This window comes from Pan troglodytes, chromosome 2 (genome assembly GCF_028858775.2).
Source record: "Pan troglodytes isolate AG18354 chromosome 2, NHGRI_mPanTro3-v2.0_pri, whole genome shotgun sequence".
Lineage (NCBI taxonomy): Eukaryota > Metazoa > Chordata > Mammalia > Primates > Hominidae > Pan > Pan troglodytes.
In genome coordinates this window covers 170,615,460-170,637,050 of record NC_086015.1, presented here as the reverse complement: position 1 = coordinate 170,637,050, position 21,591 = coordinate 170,615,460, and the positions used below count along the sequence as shown (strand labels likewise).

Below are 21,591 nucleotides of genomic sequence, written 5' to 3'. Positions count from 1 at the left end.
ATTTTATATTCTGTTTTTCTAAAGAGAGGTACCAAAATTGTAACTTTCAGGTCCAAGAAACAGGGATCCACCCCTGCATATGTACTTTTTATAATCTGTTTGTTAACTAAAAAGAAAAAAAATTAAAAATGAGTCATCCAAGTGAGTTCGTCTCTCTTAATATCTTACAGACTTATCAGTTAGCTATTGGGTTAATGGCCTTGAAACCCAGTCAATTACAATGAAAATTTGTCGTCTAGTTGAGAGACAAATCTCAATAAAACAGAATTTCAGAAGTAACATTCTGGCTTTTACAATATATTTCAGAAGGGCTCAAAGGCATTCTGAATTGCTTGTGATTCTAAAGTGCTAATCTGCAGTCATATGGGACAGGATCAGCTGCTGATGTACAGATATCCACATTATCTCATACTGCTGGTATTAGGCAAATGGAAAATACTGTCTTTCATTTTATCTCTGCTTAATGCCAGTTGCAGATTTATTCATTTTCATCTTATTGCTCTAGATCTTCATTTCTCTAAGACACTATTAGATCTATGCTCAGTAATGATAGAATGAACTTGTTTTCTCCTTCTCCTACCCCCCTTCTACCACACAATTTTATTCCATAACATGATTTTCTTTATGCTTACTTTTATTTTGTTAAATTTGCTTATACTATTAGTTGATTTGTCAGTTTTCAGTGTTATTCTTTGTCTCTGATTTATCATAAACAAGGTTTCTTTCTCCTTTATCCTCACAATTTTTGTCAATTGTATCATTTATACATTGTCAGGCACATGGACTTTACCTTCTATTTTTGTCAGCCTTAACTCCACATTGTTTCCATTTTACTTCTGCACTTAAATACATTCAGTGATCACCAGCAAGTTATTTTTTTCAAAATTTTCTCGGTCATTTCTCAGTTTAGAACGAGACTCAGAACGGAGTCTCGTTCTGTTGCCCAGGCTGGAGTGCAATGGCACAATCTCAACTCACTGCAAGCTCTGCCTCCCGGGTTCACGCCATTCTCCTGCCTCAGCCTCCCGAGTAGCTTGGACCACAGGCGCCCACCACCATGCCCGACTAATTTTTTGTAATTTTTTTTTTTTTAGTAGAGACGGGGTTTCACCATGTTAGCCAGGATGGTCTGGATCTCCTGACCTCGTGATCCGCCCACCTCGGCCTCCCAAAGTGTTGGGATTACAGGCGTAAGTCACCGCTCCTGGCCTCAGTTTAGCTTTTTGAAATTTCCTCAGAGAGGACTCTTGGGAACAATAATCCCTAAATTTCTTGCATATTGACACCATTTATAGTTTTTGGATTTGAAGGACAACTTGAATGTATGTAATATTCTTAGCTCACATATTCTTTCCCTGATTATCTTGTAGGCATTGCTCTACTCTTTTCTGGTGTTGGTCATTTCTATAAAATATCTAATGCAAGATACTTTTCTCCTTTTTAGGTGACTTGATAATTTTGTGTGGTTGCCAGAAGATTTCCTCTTTATCTCTAAAGTCTAATAACATTACTGTGATATCACTTGGTTTTGAATATTCTAAGTCAATTATTCCTAGTACACAATGTGTCCTTTCAACATATGTCAGGTTGACTTTTATTTGAGGACCTTTATTAAATGATGCCTTTAAATATTTGTTATACTTTGATTTTCTTTCTTAAGTACTGATATGGTTTGGCTGTATTCCCATTCAAATCTCAATTTGAATTGTATCTCCCAGAATTCCCATGTGCTGTGGGAGGGACCTAGGGGGAGGTAATTGAATCATGTGGGCCAGTCTTTCTCCTGCTATTCTCGTGATAGTGAATAACTTCCATGAGATCTGATGGGTTTATCAAGGGTTTCCACGTTTGTTTCTTCCTCATTTCTCTCTTGCTGCTGCCATGTAAGAAGTGCTTTTTGCCTTCTGCCATGATTCTGAGACCTCCCCGGCCATGTGAAACTGTAAGTCCAATTAAAGCTATTTTTCCCCCCAGTTTCGGGTATGTCTTTATCAGCAGTGTGAAAGCGAATTAATACAAGTACCTACTCTAATTATATGTTTGTTGATCTATTTTTTGTCTGTCTTCAACATTTATTATTTTTCTAATTCATTCTGTTTATAATTTTCATTTTATTATATATTTTTTCTCATTTCTATATTCTAGGTTTCCTACTATGTTCCAGGAACTCTGTTCTCCCTTGTGATTTTTTCCCTCTTTTTCTGAGTTTTGCTACCTCATATTTCATCACTTCCTCTTGTGTCTTCATCTCCTCCCTTAGTTTTTTCACTTCTGCTCTGTGATCTTCCTTCATAGAGGCAACTGCTGTTTTAATTTTTAAAATTTAATTTTTGTCAAAATGCTTGGTAACAATGTTTGTGCAATGGCAATGTTTTTTGGTGGTGGCTCATGTATTGATTAGTTTTGCTGCTCTTTCTTCAATTTGATTGGTTTTAGTTTTTGCTTATATAAGTTTGTGTTCATGCTGTGTTCGTTTTAAAACTTTCCTCTTTTAATTAATTAGCTTTAATGAGGTGGAATTTTTTTTTTTTTTTTTTTTTTGCTTGAAATATGTGGTAAATCCTTGAGTAAGAGGCTGGGATGTGAGATCAGGGTATCCTTCAAGTTTTACAACCCATGGGGACAGACTGCTTTAGCAAAAAATGACTCATGTGTGTGATACAGGTAGCCCTGACTCATCTATTTCACCGATCCAAACCAGGTCCCAGAGAGCTTCTGCTTCCAACCATGTTCACCTCTTTTTAGCATCCATGTATATAAGGGATAAAGCATTTGTACTTCATGGTGAGCCTGTAACTCACAGTGACTATTTTTTTCCCAGCACATTCTAAGATGCTGCTGCTGGCCTTCTTATACTCTCTATACTTTTCACTTTTTCTTGGGCAACTTTTGTCCTATCTCAGCTGTTTTGCTTCTTTGTATTTTGTAAGCTGCAGATTACATCTCTCTTTGAGTTTTGCTTAAAGTAGAATTTATTTGCAAAGTTATTATCTGTAATTTTCCTGGTTGCTTTCATATAATTTCCATGAGAAGAAGAGGAAAGATCTTGACTTTTGTAGCAAGGGTCTATATAACTTCCTCTCTACAGTATAGTTTACACTGGAAGTGGAAAGTTTTTGTTTCGTTTTGTGTTTAATTCAAATATATAAAGATGCCACTATACTGTAAAGTCATTCAATGTTTACTTTTTAATTTCATATGCTTTGGTTGGTGTTTAAAGTGTTCCTAGGTCCAGCTCCAAATTTATTCCACTTTACTTTCTTTCACATATTTTATGCTTCTTTTAAATTGTACTGAATTATTCAGAGTTATTCTAATAGTAGTTATTATTTTTCCTTTTTTTTTTTTTTTTTTAGACACAGTCTCTCTCTGTTGCTTGGGCTGGAGTGCGATGGCTTGATCTCGGCTCATTGCAAACTCTGCCTCCCGGGTTCAAGCAATTCTCCTACCTCAGCCTCCCGAGTAGCTGGCCTCCTGAGTAGCTGGGATTACAGGCGCCTGCCACCATGCCTGGCTTATTTTTTTTGTATTTTTGGTAGAGACGGGGTTTCACTAAATTGGCCAGGCTAGTCTCGAACTCCTGACCTCAGGCAATTCACCTGCCTCAGCCTCCCAAAGTGCTGGGATTATAGGTGTGAGCCACCATGCCCGGCCTATTTTTCCATTCTTTATTCACCTTGTTTCCTCCAGTTGACACTTCCTATCCAACCCTTGCCAATTCTTCCCCACCTCCATGTTTCTTATTCTCGATTAAAGTCCTATCTGGAATTCAAGACCTACCTCAAATAAGTACCTAATTCTTAAAGCTTTAAAAAAAATCTTTATATATTGTTATAATATCTTTTACATGTTTATACACAGTTTGCATTGCTTATATTCTCTTGGAATGATATCTTATTGTATATGATGTTTTGGTTATTTGGGTACTGCTTCTAGTTTCCACCAATTGGAAGAAAGGTCGTGACTTAGTCATATTTGTGCCTCATTTATGCCTCAACACAGAACATTGTGTATAATAGACATTCAATAAGCATTTGTTTAAATAATAAAAATATGCAAAATGCCAAAATTATTTTCTAGAATGTATGGCACAATTTCCTCCTACTTCTCACTGATGTGCAATATAACCACTCATGGAAATAATTTGGTTCTTTATTTTCCTAAAACTGCAAACCCCTATGGATGTGATTATAGATGCGCTTGTTTATTCATGCAGACAGTCAAACTGTGTTTTGATTATTTTAATTGTCTTATTTCAATACAGAATAATTTTTTCTTGGCTCTTTATGTCTTGATAGCTGTTAAGTAGATTAAAAAACAAAAATGGAAAACATGAACTTCTATAATCCTCTACCCTTAGAATGGTGGATTTCTATTAAGATATATGCATTAAAAGAACAAACTCTACCAAAATTTAACTTTTAGATGTAAATTGCAGTAAACAGAATAGCAGAAGCTTAGAGAAAATTTTTCCAAATACACTCTGTGTTTTAGAAACAAAGATTTTTAGAAAAAGCAAAATTTGCGAATTTTCTCCCCACTATTTCATTTAAATAGGTCTCTTAACAAATATAATTTACTTGTGATTTTCCTCATCATTTTGTAGCTTTGAAAGCTGTATTTGATGAGAAAAACCTGTTTCCCAAGGAAATTCTGGATCATGAACGAAAAGCCAAGCAATTATGCCAAGAAAAAAGTTGTGAAGTGAAGAAAAATAAGAAGTAATTACAACAGATAAACCTTCACTGTTACATAAAGTACAGATAAAAAATGCAGAAAAAGCATCAAGAATTCTGCCTTTTGTTTTATTTTATATTTGAACTTCAGGAAGTTTTCTCTTCATGGGATAATTTAGTACTGCTTTTATCTATCATCTGTCAATTTCTCTGTATTCTTAATAAAATAAATATTGAACTAAAGTGGGAGCAACATCTTGGTATTTATTCTCAAGGATTTTTATATAAAAACTTTATGATTCCAGAACAAAGTTCTAACCAGTTGCCCTTCTGGTTGTTCCTATAGACAAACATTTTTGATCAGTTTTCATTGTAAAACCTGCATTGAAATATATGAAAAGTACTGACAGAGTAAATATCTACAAATGTGAATAAGAAAACTGTTTCCACTTTTTTACACTTTCTAGTAGTTTTTAAATGATTCTCATAATGGTGATTAGACTTTGTCAATAGCACCACTTCCTATTAATTCTTATTGGCTTTTATTCATTCTATAAACTTATTGGAAAATTACTGCATATGATCTACTTCAATAGTTTGTTATACTGTACTTTAAAATTAAATACCATAGCACATTGAAGAGGTAATAGTCTTGAAAAAAAATCAAAGGGCCTGGGGCTATATAAAGGACCCACTCTATGTGGAAAGTCAAGTGGGAAATATCTGGTTCTTTAACTTACTGCCTCTGTTTGTTGACCCATTTTTATTTACAAATATAATCATCTTCCAGGCAATATTATTATTCTGCTTTATTTATTGTGTCCTATAGAAAGAATTGGTAAATTCATTTACATAACTATAATGACTTACTGTATATTTATATTTTAAAGAGTGCTTTCAAAACCAGCTAAAGTTTAAGAAGAATTTTTCAATAACACATGTAGTAAAGGAAAATAATTTGCAATAGGTAGGGGACCACTTGGTATAGCAACTGCAAATGTCCATTGTGTTTAAACCACACAATAATCATATGAATATATTAGCTTAGAGCTAAAATATGAGATGCAAATCTATTAGGAGAGTGCTCAATTATCAATGGCAGAGTTGAGCTTGGAACCCAGGTCTGTTTTACTCCCAAACCATGGTATTTGCCATTCATCATTCTGTTCACTTGCTTCTTATTAGTATAAAGCCAATGGAATGAATTCTAACACTAGACTTTCCAGCACCAGTGGAGCAAATATTTTGGTTTGGTGGAAAAGGCGGTGATGGAAAGATTTTCAGAAGACAGCTGCCTATTCTAACTACATTTAAGTGTATTCTGAGTTAGGCATTATGACTTCTATTCATATCGCCTTTCCTCCTCATGGAATGAAAATTACATGCAGGAAAGGTTGTAGGAGAAAAGTATATTTGTCTCTGTGTGTGTGTGCATGTGTGTTTGTCTGTTGGATGGTGTGATGATGTACAAGAAGTGTCCTTGTTTTAGAAAAGTATAATAATAGAATGTTTAAGTATGATAGAAATTATGTTTTTAGCTTGCTATAAAATGATTCAGAAAATACTAATTATATGTATATATAAAATGTATATATATGCACACACAGGTAACACATATACATATCTATATTTACATCTGTTTGTTTATTGGGAGGATAGATATATAGATGAAACACACACATGCGGTAGATGCTAACAATTGGGGAAACAGGAGGAGGTGGAGATAGCAGTTCTTTGAACTATATCTGCAACTTTTATGTAAATTTGAAAGTATTTCAAGGTAAATTTTTTTAAAATATAAAAAGTTGCTTTTGAACAAAAAGATTATTTGAGATGTTCAAGCAGACACTGGGTAACTGTCTCACGGGGATATTGCAAAGACTTCTTGCACTGGGTAGGAGGTTTGATTGGGTAATCCATCATTTCAAACTCAGAGCACATGATTTATGAATCATAGGTTGGTGATAGTACAATGGAGTGAAATCTGAGCCACATTCCCAGAAATTTAATGGAATGTTAAGATGTTATAAAAGTAGAATGCGGGTACCAAATAATTTGCAAAGGCTCTTTTCCCCACTGATCCATCCATCCCTCATGTAAGTATTGAAGGCATGTATAAGAGATTATTTTAGGTTCCAGGTATTCACATATAAATAGAATGCACCTTTTCTACCCTCAGCGTTCTGAAATGAAGCTATATAAAATGTAGTGGTTTATTAAGCCAATACTAAATGAGCCCACTGGCATAAGTTGGAAATTCATAATCTGGCATATTTTTTCCAGCATAATTTGGGAATTCTTTTGCTAGATATACTTTACTTTTTACCCTTGAAGATAACTTAGTTTGATGTGATAGCCTGAGATAGTCTGGTTCATACAGACAGAGCTTCTCTCTATAGCCTACTACATGTGCATGGTATTATGCTGTAACTCTAATTCCATACTTAATTAACATCAGGGCTTCTTCTGTAAAAGGAATTAAGAAGAGCTGTCTCATAAATATATTCAATGAGAAGAGAACTTTTAAAGGTATGAGACTTTCAATGTAACTGTTTCTAATAATTTGGAGAAAAAACACAAAAAGAAGAAAAAAGACAATGTCTTTTTTTCTGTGTCTTACTCTTCTTTTGTAACTCACAGCATCTAATTTTCTAGGCAGGTAGCAGGATCTCACCTGTCAACTCTTAACAGAACTGAAGGCATTATAAACTGTTTCTCAAATTAACATTCAGATTCAATTACTTATGATCCATTTTTCTATGGTAAAAGGAATTGGTCACATTAAAATAGGATATGTCATAATTTTCAATAGGCTACCTTGTTTGTATTACTTATATTTACACTAAATATAATTTAACATTTTCTTTTGTCAGAACATTTTCCTATTATCACTGAAAATTTAGGAACAATCCTGACCAAAAAAAAAAAATTGTTTTCTGAAATGAGTCCATGCTTAAATGGAAGAATTAACTTTTAAGTTCTTTACTGATGAGGGCATTTGCTTATACATTTTTAAAGTTTGGAATTAAGTGCACTTTTACTTGAAAAAACTATAAAAGGATAAGAAAAATGATGAGATGATCACTGTAACCCTTTGCTGTGGTTTATATATATATTCCTAGGCTTATACTTTACAGTCGGACAGTAATGGCGATCAACCTTCTACCAAGACACCTTGGCTCTCATTAATGAATAATTCTCCCCCCACCCCGATTTTCTAGGAGCAAAATAGAATTGTAGAAAAAAGCGGTTTGGGAAAATATTTTAAAAATTTGTGGTAATATTTTATGGACAATTGTATTGTCATCATTGTGTATTAAAAGAGGTTAAACCAGGGAGAATAAATTTATGGCTATTGCTTTTTACTCCTCAAGAGACAGGAAAATGAACATTCTGCCTGAACTGCTCTAATATAAGGTCCTTACAGAACAATTTCATTAAATGGTCTTAGTAGGACAGAGTGACGGTCTCTGCCATTGGTAGGAAAAGTAATGGACTATTTCTGGATAAATCACATTGTGATCTGAGCAGTGTACAGACATAATGATGTGGTAGCCAAGGGTACTGGTGATATATGTTTGCTGGTGTCAGTAAATGGGTAGAAAAGCATTGATTGAATGATAGTCTTGACATTCAGACTTAATATTTATGTATTGCAGTGTGAAGCAAGTAGAATGATAGTATTCTTGTATTGCACAACTCTTTTTGGAAAATTGTCTCTGTGTTAAGTTAAAGCTACATTAGAGTGTGCTTATGATAGAGTAGGTAATATTAGAATAAAACTCCAGATCTAGAAAACATTCGGAGATGCCTATATGGGAAATCAAAAAATTTTAGTTAATTAGTAGATTATGGCCTATAATGATCTATTCTCAGGCCTATTTTTAAGTTATAGCCATGTTAGGACATGGAAAGATGTTAACAGGGTCCTCTGACAAGTTTTTAAAAATGAATTCCATTTAAAGCTATCTACACTCACTTTATTTCTTTTATATGAGTTTATCAGAAATAGTATTAAATTTGGGGATCAACAGATATTTAATTAAAACTGAACTAAATTTTTTTTCTCTTCTCAAAGGCTATAAATAAATAATACAATGTGCTTAATATCTGATTGCCATTGAGGTGATTGATTTGAACTACAAAAATGAGATGAAACCCATTAAATTATGCAATTTTTTATTAATGACCTTTTTGCAAAGAAAATCATGTAGAGTTTTAAAAGCGCATAAAGGTAACAGCAATTTTTATCATCAAATTACCTATGGCTAATAGTATTGTCGTGATATATTTTGGCAAATCCATTATCTTTTTTGCTGGCTTTTTTGCTCAGAATAAAGAACATATTTCTTCAATATCCACTCTTTTTCTTAAGGATTCAAATGGACCTTATATCCACAGGAAACTCCTCTGACTATTGTATAATTTGATGAATGTTGAGAACTCTGTAAATGCAGCAGTAATTTGTCTCTGTATTCTGGACTTGATTTAGCTTTATTCTTTTTCTCATAGGCATTCCGAAATATTTATGACAAAGTGCATTGGTAATCTGATGTAGGAGTCCTGTGAGAAACAAAAAGAACTAATTACTAGCAAATTTACAACCAGTAGCGCATCCTTTCAAATTCTGTGCAATTTTCAAAAGAAGCAAAATAATGGATAAAATAATAATATAAACTTAATAATTTTAAAAAATTCTATAATTGTTTTATTTCTCAATTCTTGCACATTTCATCAGTTGATCATTAACCCGATTGTGTTAGTTCTTAATACAAATGTAGTGAACACCTGCTTTTGTTCTAGAGGAATTAATCAAGCAGTGTTCAAGATAAATGGAGTTGGCCTTGATCGCTCAGGTGTTTATGTACAAGAGTTTTCCAGCAAGCGTATTTTAGTTGTAACATTCCAGTGAATAATCAGAAGTCAGTTTGGGGTAAGTACCTTAGAAATAAATAGCTTTTGAATAAGTATGTATGCAATAACATTGCCTATGAGTGTTTAGTAAAGTATGGAATGGCATTTCAATTTACTTTGGTGTAAAAATCATTTGAATTTATTTAATTAACATATCGCTTTTATTCTCCTTGAATGATTTCACTACAAATCAGAAGATCCAGTTCTTATAGGACTATTCATCGGTTGTTTAGTTCAGCATTACTTTGTGCTTTCTGATAAGATATGATCCAAAACCTGATGAGGTAAGTGAATTTTTAAAACCAATATTTGTCTGAGGTTATAATTTATTAAGTGCTTAGAAATTTTCTAGAAAAAATGGATGTGGATGCTCAAATAATACAAATTTAATTATTAAGATTATTAATAATAATGAGAAGGAAACTCTAATACTGAGATTCTACCACAAAGAAAAAAATTACATTTTTAATAATACTGTTCATTATTCCAATATAAACCAAATACATAAAGCTATATCTAATGTATTTCCAGTTGATAACATAAAGGTACTAATAACATTTTGACTACATATCTACAAACACATATTTTGGTCAGAAGTCTTCTGAGAAATTGAATATATTAGAAGATAATGATACATAGACATTTATTTTGCATGTAAAACTTCTCTTACTCACTGGTTTTTAACTATTGTTGCACTCTCATTTACAAGCTCATATGCTAAATTAATCCCTAATGAAACATTTGCTTGATATTAATAGCATATAGGTCTATATCTAAAGTTTACCAACACATTTTCTAACAATTGCTTTGGATTGTTTTTTGAGGCTTTTGTCTTTTGCAAATATATATCTAAACAAATACAGTTTAACAAAATACATTGAAGGATAAATAATGACTCCATAGTTTAATTTGGAACAATATTTGACTATTAGTAATCTTTATATATAAATATAGTTGTTCTTAGGGACTCCTACCATTTATGGTACCCTTAATGATCTGCAAAACACTCTAGAAATGTAAGTCTCTACTTAAGGCTGACAACAGACTATTCTAAAGGCTTTCATCTTTACCCCTAATTAAGGGTTACTTCCTAGTAACTTACTGATGGATAAGTTGTTAAAGATTACTAACATGTATTATTTATAAGGTAAAATTATTGTTACTAAAATTTATGAGGCCTTGGAGTCAACATTCTACCAAATATGTGGTAATATTGCAAAACTAATTCTGCTTGAGATATAATCAAATGGTTGAATTTCCTGCAATTTTAGTGGAGAGCACTTTAATAGGGTATTATTAGTCTTGTGAATTGTTTATGGTTTTTAATTGCTGCTACTCTTACATTTGTTAGTATTTTTGTCAATTCTTTGATACTATATTTCATTTTATTTATATTTTTTCTTTTATAATTTCAAGTTTTATTACAGATTAATGTACATGTGCAGGTTTGCTACATGGGTATATGGCCTGACACTAAGGTTTGGGGTATAAGTGATCTCATCACCCAGGTAGTGAGCATAGTACTTTATTGTATCATTTATATTTGATTGCCATTTTGTTTCAAACTTTGCAGGTTTTCTGCATTGTATTTGTCTTCTCTTGAAAAAGCAGGAAGAGGGCTTTGGGTTAATTTGTCCTAAAAAATAAAGCGTGAGGAAAATTGTAAAAAGTTAGCCAGATTACTCAGTTGCTTTAGAATACATTAATTTTCTAATATTATAGGTCTAAAACCACACTGGAGTAAGTCTGTTTTTATTCCATTTCTTCCTCTTGATCTATAAATTACTGTAGAGTAGACAGCACAGAAGGTTTACCTGATGTCAGAGTTACAGTTATCCCACTTAACCATGAGAAAAGATAGAAAAAAACTATTGTATAACTATTTGGAGATACCATTGCCATTGATAACATTCCAACACTGTAGTGTCTTTTTTGATTTTTGCTACAAAACTACAAGTATATTTTCTACTGGTTCTTGAAGATATGTAAGAAATACCATTAACACATGAACTATTTTTCTGAATAGATGATACTTAGAAATCTAATTGGATAGAGTTCACTTGTGGTAGTAAGTTCTATTAAGATAGAAAGCTACAACAGGTAGAAAGTTTTCTGTTGAGCTCTCTGTGGAAAACTCTTTTGAAAATGAATATATTTTGATTTAAACAATACAGAGAAGTCAAAATGGACACAATCTCCTTGTGGAGTCTTCTATTGCTGTTTTTTGGAAGTCAAGCCTCAAGATGCTCAGCTCAAAAAAATACCGAATTTGCAGTGGATCTTTATCAAGAGGTTTCCTTATCTCATAAGGACAACATTATATTTTCACCCCTTGGAATAACTTTGGTTCTTGAGATGGTACAACTGGGAGCCAAAGGAAAAGCACAGCAGCAGATAAGACAAACTTTAAAACAACAGGAAACCTCAGCTGGTGAGACTCTTACATCTCCTTACTTATACTGGATAAGATATGGACGCATTCATTTTTTAATATTAGAAGTTCAGGATAAAGAAATTTTAATAAGTGAAAATGTAATGAAAAGTACAAAATTGTAATAAAATGGAGAATTGTAAATGTAATTTTCATTCATTTATAATTAATTCCTTTAAAAGGTTACAAAAATTATTAAGAAATTGACATCTATAAAAATGTAAAATTAAGTAAATATTTGTACATTTTCTTTTAGTTTGTTTTAGCCAGTTTTAATTGCCTGAGATTATACTGGGTGTGCATGTTTGTGTATGTACATACTCATAAAATATACATCTATACACATACATATTCTTCCACTATCACTATGTTGTGATCATTTTCCCATGTCATGGAACTGATTCAAAATATGATTTTTAATTACTGTATCTTATTGCCTCTTATAGAAATACCATTACTTATTTAGCCTTTCTTCAGTAGGTTGTTTCCAACATTTCTCTTAAAAAAAATGCACCTCATCTGTAACGAGACCAAGAAAAAATATTAATTTGTTCATTTTAAGAGCTTATTTGTTACTAGTTTTAAAAGGAAAATGGAAAAAAAAGGATTTAAATAATCAGAGGCCTTTGTGCTTGTGAATGATGATTGTTTTGTTGGAGTCTCCTCATGGTCTGTCTGGGATAGTGTCTATCCCTCTTACTGGGATACTGTGCTTTTGTGCTGGCATCCCATTTGAAAGAATTGTTGCTTGGCTAGTGTGGTGGCTCACACCTGTAATCTCAGCACTTTGGGAGGCTGAGGCGGGTGGATCACTTGAGGTCAGGAGTTCAAGACCAGGCTGGAAAAATACAAAAATTTGAAGGGCATGGTGGCATGTGCCTATAGTCTCAGTTACTTTAGAGGCTAAGGCAGGAGAAGTGCTTGAACCCAAGAGGCCGAGGTTGCAGTGAGCTGAGATCGTGCCACTGCACTCCAGCCAGGGCAACAGAACAGACTCCTTCTCCAAAAAAAAAAAAAAAGTTGTTGCTCATCTCCTTAGCTATCTCATGCTCTCAGTTTCTATAGTTGTTTTAATTTTCAGCTTTTGGATTACTCTGAGATACTGTGTTCTAAATACAGATTTTTGATTTGGGAATTTAGTTGCTACAACTATAATTTCAGTGTATTTTTCTTATCACAGAGTAGCAGTATTTAGAAATTTGCTTTCCTGAAAATACTATTTACAAGATTTTATTTGCTTCATTTTAAATAAAGACAATTTTATACAGAAAAGACGTTGGTAATAGTGAAGTGAAGTTAATTGTAAGAATTTTTCTTTGCAAATAGTGCACACTGAAGCCAATGTATTCCAGATTTAGTCTTGATTAATTTCAGCAAATCCCAATATACCACTCCCAGAAACGTTTAAACCACATGCTATAGCTTTGAAAAAGTAATACAATATTTGTGAAGATACATAAATTAGAGTCTGTGAAAACTTAAATTACTTTAAATGGATACATGATATAGAGAAACACAGAAGTTTTAACAGGTGTGAATTGTGAACATGATAAAGTAATAGTAATAACACACTATCAAAAATATAGAAAGGATATCAGCCACTGTTTCATGTGCTTAATATATATTCTCTCATTTAATATTTATAATTACTTTGTTAAGTAAACAACCTTGTAATAAACCTGAGAAAACTGAGGCAAAGAAAGGTTAAATAATTTGTTCAGTGCTAATTCCTAAAATAATTCAGTGAGGATTAAGAATATAAGAGCAATATATTCTCACTAATATATTAATAAGAATATTAATTCTCATATATTATGTAAGGCTCTCAGTGTCCTCAGTTCTCCTTCTTTACTTCATTGTCAAAACATCTGCTCTGAATTTACCTCCTCCATTTTGCTGAACATCTGTTAATACTCCCTTTTGCTTTACCTCTGATAATGCTGATGACGAATCAAAGGCTAAATTCAATGTGCTGCTTTTTTCCACAGGGTTTTGAAAAGAGAACTGGGCATGAATTCCTGTCCCAGTTCTGCAACTAAATGACCTTGTGATTTGGCACAAGTCATGTCACTTGTGAAGCTTCTTAATCTCTCTGGGCCTCAGATTCCTCACTGTAAAAAGAAGAGTTGAGGTTAGGTAATTTATTTGGACCTTTTGGCTGAAATAATCTATAATTCTATGACTAGGTTTGTTTTCATCTTTGGATCTCCCATATGCACACAAAATTGGCTTTTAGACTTTTACTAGCAGAAGAGAACATGCACTGAATTTTAGAACATTTTCTGGAGGTCTGGTACAATCAAATCAAGAGCCACATTCACCCATGACCTGTGGGTTATCCATGGCTCTATTTTAGAAAATGAAATAAACTTGTTCTCATTACTTATTAGGAGATATATAATTTTTGATCTGTGCTAAAAATGTCATTAATCTAGAAACCAAATAAAATTTATAGGGCAGATAATGTTATATTCTTCTCCAAATTTGTACTACTTAGTGACATTTTTTTCATTGACTTCTGAGTTCAACAAGTTATCAAAGGGCAGCTGTTTGTCACATAGACTTAGACCTTAAGTACATGACATAAATCTATTTGCTTTGACAAATGATTTGGAACTACTTTTTCTCCCTTTCTCTCTTTTTTTATTCCTTTAAAGATGTTCATGTATTTCAGATTTCTGAAAATTAGTTTCAGATTCTGTCACTTCATTTCTGACCTTAATTAATTCTTTTGGAAAAGCTCTCATGTCTTTACTCAGAAAGCCTTTTCTGTAGCCTCCCAGCTATTGAGATATTTGTTTCAGGCTTCAGACAACAATAAATGGTTACATCTGAAATCATTATATAAATAAGTAAAATGGCATAACTTTCTTCCCTTCCTTATGTAAGGAATTTCAGGGTTATAAAGAATTACTGAAATTCTTCAGATCTAATCATATGGAAGTAAGTTTTTTTATATCTGTAATTGTTTATACCTGTATCTATATACCAGTGAACAGAGAATCCTGGAGTTTGAAATATAATGCAGTATACTTCATAGAGCCTCCTGTGAGGCTGTGAGAACACCAGGCCAAAAAGGCAAGTAGGGACTGAAATGTAGCCTCTGTAACCCAGCTGGACAAGATGAGAGGCCATGGAGCTGCCCAGCCCCCAGAGAGGGAACTATTTTTATTTGCACAAAGATGCCCTATGGGCTGCTAGCTTTCTGATTTTTAAAAAAAATGTATTTACACAAGCTTAGGTACACACACACACACACATCCTCCTTATTTCCAATAGAAATCTAGTAGTAAGTCCCTCTTAGTAATACCCGGTTTTCTTGAATAAAGATTAATTGAATATATCAATTTTAGGTTATGAAAGTGGCATTTGCAGTATTTAACTGAAAATATAATGAAGGCCCAGAAAGAACCTATTTGAAATAGAGTTACAAGACTTAATGATTGAGTTCTAAGATTAAGCCAGAAGGAAATGAAAACTGTTGGTACACTTTCGCAATGAACAGGAAGCTATTGAACCAAATATCAGGGTAGAGTTCTCTCATATGCATATATAGCTTCCAGACAACACTACAGTCAGAACAGTCCAAAAATAAATAATAGGCCGAAAGTGATTCTTTTAGTTGACCCTGACTGACTTATTTTGGCTAGTGGTTAGAGTTAAAATGGTTAAAGATTTTTATTGTTGATGTCGACAGCCAAAGTATATAAATTCATGAACTTGTAGAAATAGGCAATTCTGATTCTTACGCATCTCTAGAGATGATTACAGAGGTTGCCTTGTAAAATTTAAAACCTGTACAGGTGCAGTTGCTTATAAGAGAACAATTTTTTCTTCAGCTGAAATAAAAGTAATATTGAAAAGGATTGCTCATCACTGTCATGCCCCCATCAGCATTCATTAGCATTCCCTTTTCATGGGTATCACATGCTCACGTTATGCAAAGAATAAGATTCTAAACATAAATTTCAATAACTAAAAATGCGCTAAATGTGACTATCAAGAGGGACTTTCCTTCAGCTTCTATAAATGCATATTCTTGTTTTTGACAAATTTCAAATTTGCATGGACATTCTTTTTTCTATATAAAAGATGATTTCTCTACAAAATGCATATTCTACAGGAGATACATCCTTAAAATATTTATACTAACTTTGAAGGGATTGTTAGTTATACCTAAGGGTGCAAAAAACGGTGATATGAATCAGAGTACTTAGATAGCAAAGCTGAAAAGCTGTTGTTTTTATGTTGTTCAATATGCCAATATACATTAAAATTATTTTCTAGGGGAAGAATTTTTTGTACTGAAGTCATTTTTCTCTGCCATCTCAGAGAAAAAACAAGAATTTACATTTAATCTTGCCAATGCCCTCTACCTTCAAGAAGGATTCACTGTGAAAGAACAGTATCTCCATGGCAACAAGGAATTTTTTCAGAGTGCTATAAAACTGGTGGATTTTCAAGATGCAAAGGCTTGTGCAGGGATGATAAGTACCTGGGTAGAAAGAAAAACAGATGGTAAAGTTTCCCATTTTCATAAAATTATTATTTGCCATTGTATTCATGGTTTTTAATATCCTAAAGTAAAGAATGGCTGAATATTTTCCTACTGCAGTATGGATCAGAGGAATCAAATATCCTATTTCATTTCATAGTTATTTAAATTAATATTAAATTGTAAAACTGGAAAGAAATTATAAGCTGCTTTGAAAAGAATACTGATTCTTTTATTTTCTTTTGAGAGATACCTGCTTATAGAATTTTTAATGAAATAATTTTAATAATAATTTTTGTTAAAACATAGATTTTTCAGGCATAAAAGCAGAAATAATCTCTTTGGCCAGGTAGAAGTTAAATCTGTCAATCCCAAGTGCCTTCTTTCCCACAGATGCTGAAAATGACTAACATATTTTAGTTGAATGTGTTAATATTTAATAATAAATGTTAATATTTCTATCATCAACATGGTAGTCTACACTTTAAATGCAAGCTAGCAAAAAATTTCATAGTTGACTACAGAGGGATATAGTAAATTCAAATTCATACAAATCTGAGTTGAAATCTTAGAAAGTTATAAGCTATGCTCCATTTAAAATGAGGATATTATTAAAACATTTCAGAATTCTTTGGAGTTTTAATAATAATGTATGTGAAGTGACAAGCATATACCAAGCCCTCAATTAATAGTACTTTGTTTCTTTATTTAATCAGCTATGAAAAATGTGATGTTATAAGACATATGCCTTATAGGAAGCCTTATATGGGGAAGCATAAGTTGAAAGTGTGAGATAAGCGTGGTGAGCCATGTTCACAGCTGTAGGAAATGAGGACATCACTAGACAGCTCCATGGCACCCAGTCATGCCTATTTCTCATAACTTGGAAAAACTCACTGGACATAGAAATAGGAGACCAGTTATTTGGAGGAAAAGGATCATACTAGTATCCTCCATTCTTTTCCCTTTCCAATGGTCAGTGGACACAGCTGTCAGAATGGCAAGTTTGGGTGTACCATTAACTTACTTATGATGACTGACATTTTAGAAGACCTTGAAATAGATGGAATAATACCAGTAAATATGGAAGAAGTAATATTTTTATTCTTTATGTCTGACATACAATGGTTACAAATGATCTTATTGGAGAGTCTAGGTATATCTGAGTTTGCCTAAAACAGTCTCATATTTCTAATTTTGTAGTGAAATTCCATTTGCACCTGTTTCTTCATGAAATATTTAACAGCAATCCCGTCTATTCTCAAAATTACCATATTTAGATGATAACATGCCCTATCCAAAACTGATCTGCAAAAGACACTTTTGCTTTAATTCTATTCAAAGCAATTCCACTGAATCACTATTGCACATTTCTTCTTACCTCCTCCTCCACCCACTTCCTAGGAAAAATTAAAGACATGTTTTCAGGGGAAGAATTTGGCCCTCTGACTCGGCTTGTCCTGGTGAATGCTATTTATTTCAAAGGAGATTGGAAACAGAAATTCAGAAAAGAGGACACACAGCTGATAAATTTTACTAAGAAAAATGGTTCAACTGTCAAAATTCCAATGATGAAGGCTCTTCTGAGAACAAAATATGGTAATGTGAGAAACCACAGTTCCTAATCATAGTCTTGAGAATTGCCAAGTATATTTGATATTTTATTTTGTCTATTCCAGGTTATTTTTCTGAATCTTCCGTGAACTACCAAGTTTTAGAATTGTCTTATAAAGGTGATGAATTTAGCTTAATTATCATACTTCCTGCAGAAGGTATGGATATAGAAGAAGTGGAAAAACTAATTACTGCTCAACAAATCCTAAAATGGCTCTCTGAGATGCAAGAAGAGGAAGTAGAAATAAGCCTCCCTAGGTTGGTGATGTTATTTTATTATACGAGTTCTTATGTTTCCACTCACGTAGGAATTTGAGCAGTCAGCTGAAAGGTAACAAATACTTGAAAAGTCTATTGACACAAATGAAAATACAAATGTATTTGGAAATTTTACTCTACTTTTGGATACTAAAGCAGGGCTTACCTGTGCTAGCATTGCTTTACCATGAGAAGAACTGAATTTAAGTGCTTAGTTTTCTCTGTAACAGATAAGTATATGTCTTAAAATTAGAGTGTTGGGATTAGAAGGAATTATTGTCTTTTTATTATGCTAATTTTCTCCACTTTTTTCCTGATTGGAATTTTTAATATTTATCTCTTATTAAGAAAAAAATAATTATAATGGTATGTTTTATACAATTGAAAGATATGTTATATCACTTTGACGGACAGTGCTCTAACAATCATTGAATTACAAACAGAATCCTATAGTCAATTTTAGGTAGTTAGTACAGAATGGAAATTGCAAAGGGTTATCTCAGGAAGCAATAATTATGAACTAAATTTTTAACATCATGCTCCTAAGGGACAGGAGAAACTTCAAAAAGAAAGGTGTGCCCAAATGACTCAATTCACACTCTACCCAAACTTATAAAAAGAGATTTATGTGTAATAGATTATATACTGTCGTTTTATTTCTAAATTTCCTTTCAAACTCATCAAGCCCCAATTGTTTTGTGCTCCCCTGTTTCTGGCCATTGGTCTCTTAAACCTCTTGGTTTTTACTTCCTTTTCCACTCAGCCAGGATCTAGTCATTAGTTATTTCAGTCATAGTCTCATTAACATTTTTAATGTTTTTGTCTCCTTTATCCCTTTCCTAATTCTCTTCTCAACTATCCTCAATTCTGAGTCCACTCAACAAGCCACTCCTGGCCAGGCATGGTGGCTCATGACTGTAATCCCAGCACTTTGGGAGGCTGAGGCGGGCAGATCATCTGAGGTCAGGAGTTCGAGTCCAGACTGGCTAATGTGGTGAAATTCTGTCTTTACTAAAAACACCAGAATTAGCTGCCAGAATTAGCTGGGCATGGTGGCAGGTGCCTGTAATCCCAGCTACTTGGGAGGCTGAGGCAAGAGAATCAGTTGAACCTGGGAGGTAGAGGTTTGCAGTGAGCTGAGACTGCGCCACTGCACTCCAGCCTGGCAACAGGGTGAGACCCAGTATCAGAAAAAAAAAAAAAAAAAAAAAAAGCCACTCCTGTTCTTCAACTACTGCAACTACTGCAACTGTTGATTTTGTTGGAGCAAAAACCTGGAAAGGAGTCACCTCTGGCTTTACCGAGACTAGAGCTCAGCACTCCTTCCTTACTCTAGAGAACCTTCTTTACTCCTACCTACACCATACCAGGACATTACTTCTCTCCTTCACTTACTGCTCTAGGTTGATTTCTCTTACTTCCAACAAGTGTGCCAGTCTTCTATATCCTAAAGAAAACCTATCATCAGGTAAACTTTCTCCTCTCTATTTATAGAAATCACCTCAAAATTTATGTAAATCTTTATTAATCTTCTCTTTCTTTACCTTCTTTGATATTGTGGAGAAAGAAGTATCCTCTACTTCTCTCATCCTAACTCTGGGATCTTGATCAAAGTGTTATTAACCATCCCTTTTTTTCTGGAAAAGCTTTCTTCCTTTAGTCCCCAGGACACTACTGACTTATTTCTTTCTCTCTTTCTGGAAATTTTCCCTGCTCCTTGACTTACTTCTATTTTGTTTCTGTTCCCAAGCAAAAATGTTTATCAGAGTTTCATCTTCAGAATTTTCCTCCTCTTACTCTCTCTCAGAAATATCCCTGTTATTCTGGTTTTTAAAATCTGAGTCTCTAACCCCAACTTCTCTTTCATTTCCCAGCCATTTGAATATCTCTACTTGATATTATTCTTTTTTTCAAAGAATATTTTTTTTTAGCACCTACTATGCCAAACACTGGGGTATAATGGTGTGTATGACAGATGGTTTACCTTCTAATAATGAAATAATATTTTTTGAAATTAAATTGTTTATTTTCAAATTTACTTCTCTTAGCTCTGAAATGATCACTTTCTTGGAGACAAAAAAAAATTACTGAGTTTGAAAACTGTCTGTGACATGTACCACCAGTGGGGTCTCAGGAGAGTCACTTGACCATTTTGAGTTGTGGTTTTATCAATATAAAATGTGGATAATGATACTTATTGCTAGATTTTTCAGTCTAAATAATAATGCATAAGCCCCAACCTCAATTGACAAGAAGAAATACAGGCTTTCACCAGAATTTCCTTTGACAGCATTTTTAGGAATCCTTAGAGGAATGTTTCACAGTCCAAAAATCTGTCCAAGCTGTCACAGTGTAGACAACTTTGAACGTTTGGCCTTGTTATCAGCATCTCCACTCCAGGGCCGCACTCCACACTTCCCATACTACCCCCACAGTGTAGACACAGACTTCTCTCTTAATTCTTCCAAGCACAACTGTTATGGGTTGAATTGCATCCCCCCACCCAAATTCATATGGTGAAGTTCTAACCAGTAACTCAGAATGTTGCCTTATTTGGAGACAAGATTTTTACAGAGTAATGAAAGTTAGGTCATTAGGCCGGGCTCTTATCCAACATGACTGTTGTCCTCTAAAAAGGAAAATTTAGACAGAGATATGCATGGAGGGAAGATGATGTGAAGAGACACAGGGAAAAAATGGCCATCTACAAATCAACAAGAGAGGCATAGAACAAATTTTTCCCTCACGGCCTTCTGAAGAATCCAACACTGCTGACATCTTGATTTAAGACCTCTAGCCTCTGCAACTGTGAGACAATCTATTTGTTATTTAAGATACCCAGTTTGTAGTACTTTGTTATGGCAGCCCTGGCAAACTAATACAAGAAGAACAACTTCAATGTTTAAGCAAATTTTACTGAAATCTTGGTGATAGTGAAAGGGACTTACAACATAGCAAGTAATTTAAAACCAGGTACCAATTATGATAGTTCCTTGAGTGTAGACTATTTCTTGTACCAAATAGTCTCCTTCTGTCCGTTGTTATACTTAGCCTACCATTGCAACGGTGCTAGCACCCACCTTCACCTAAAAGAGTTATCTTTACACCTCCCTCCTATTCAGCATTCAGAGTCCTCCAACATTTCCCAGTATAAAGAGAAGGTGACCCAGATTTTCTTCCATGCTCTCTAAGGCCAGCTTCCC

At 33.6% G+C, this 21,591-nt stretch overlaps 2 protein-coding genes and 1 long non-coding RNA gene across 8 annotated transcripts in view; 2 read left to right on the top strand and 1 right to left on the bottom strand.

Annotated features, from left to right (window-relative positions):
- Window positions 1-4,919, top strand: part of WDR49 (WD repeat domain 49) — a 211,639-nt gene extending 206,720 nt beyond the window's left edge. For all 5 annotated transcript variants that reach the window (XM_016942258.4, XM_016942259.4, XM_009446787.5 and 2 more), the window contains one exon: window positions 4,607-4,919. In XM_016942258.4, the coding sequence (XP_016797747.2) occupies window positions 4,607-4,725 (119 nt within the window). In that variant the 3' untranslated portion in view covers window positions 4,726-4,919. The remainder of the gene's footprint in view (window positions 1-4,606) is intronic.
- A 3,919-nt stretch (window positions 4,920-8,838) lies between these two features.
- LOC107970837 (uncharacterized) overlaps window positions 8,839-21,591 on the bottom strand; it is a 94,063-nt gene continuing 81,310 nt past the window's right edge. For both annotated transcript variants that reach the window (XR_001713782.3, XR_001713783.4), the window contains 3 exons: window positions 16,398-16,516; window positions 13,951-14,132; window positions 8,839-9,239 (listed from right to left, as the gene is read on the bottom strand). This is a non-coding gene — a long non-coding RNA (uncharacterized LOC107970837). The remainder of the gene's footprint in view (window positions 9,240-13,950; window positions 14,133-16,397; window positions 16,517-21,591) is intronic.
- The window catches only part of SERPINI2 (serpin family I member 2), a 33,525-nt gene continuing 23,649 nt past the window's right edge, over window positions 11,716-21,591 (top strand). The window contains exons 1-4 of the mRNA XM_016942267.3: window positions 11,716-12,021; window positions 16,309-16,539; window positions 17,921-18,115; window positions 18,196-18,388. Coding sequence (XP_016797756.2) covers window positions 11,775-12,021; window positions 16,309-16,539; window positions 17,921-18,115; window positions 18,196-18,388 — 866 coding nt within the window. The 5' untranslated portion in view covers window positions 11,716-11,774. The remainder of the gene's footprint in view (window positions 12,022-16,308; window positions 16,540-17,920; window positions 18,116-18,195; window positions 18,389-21,591) is intronic.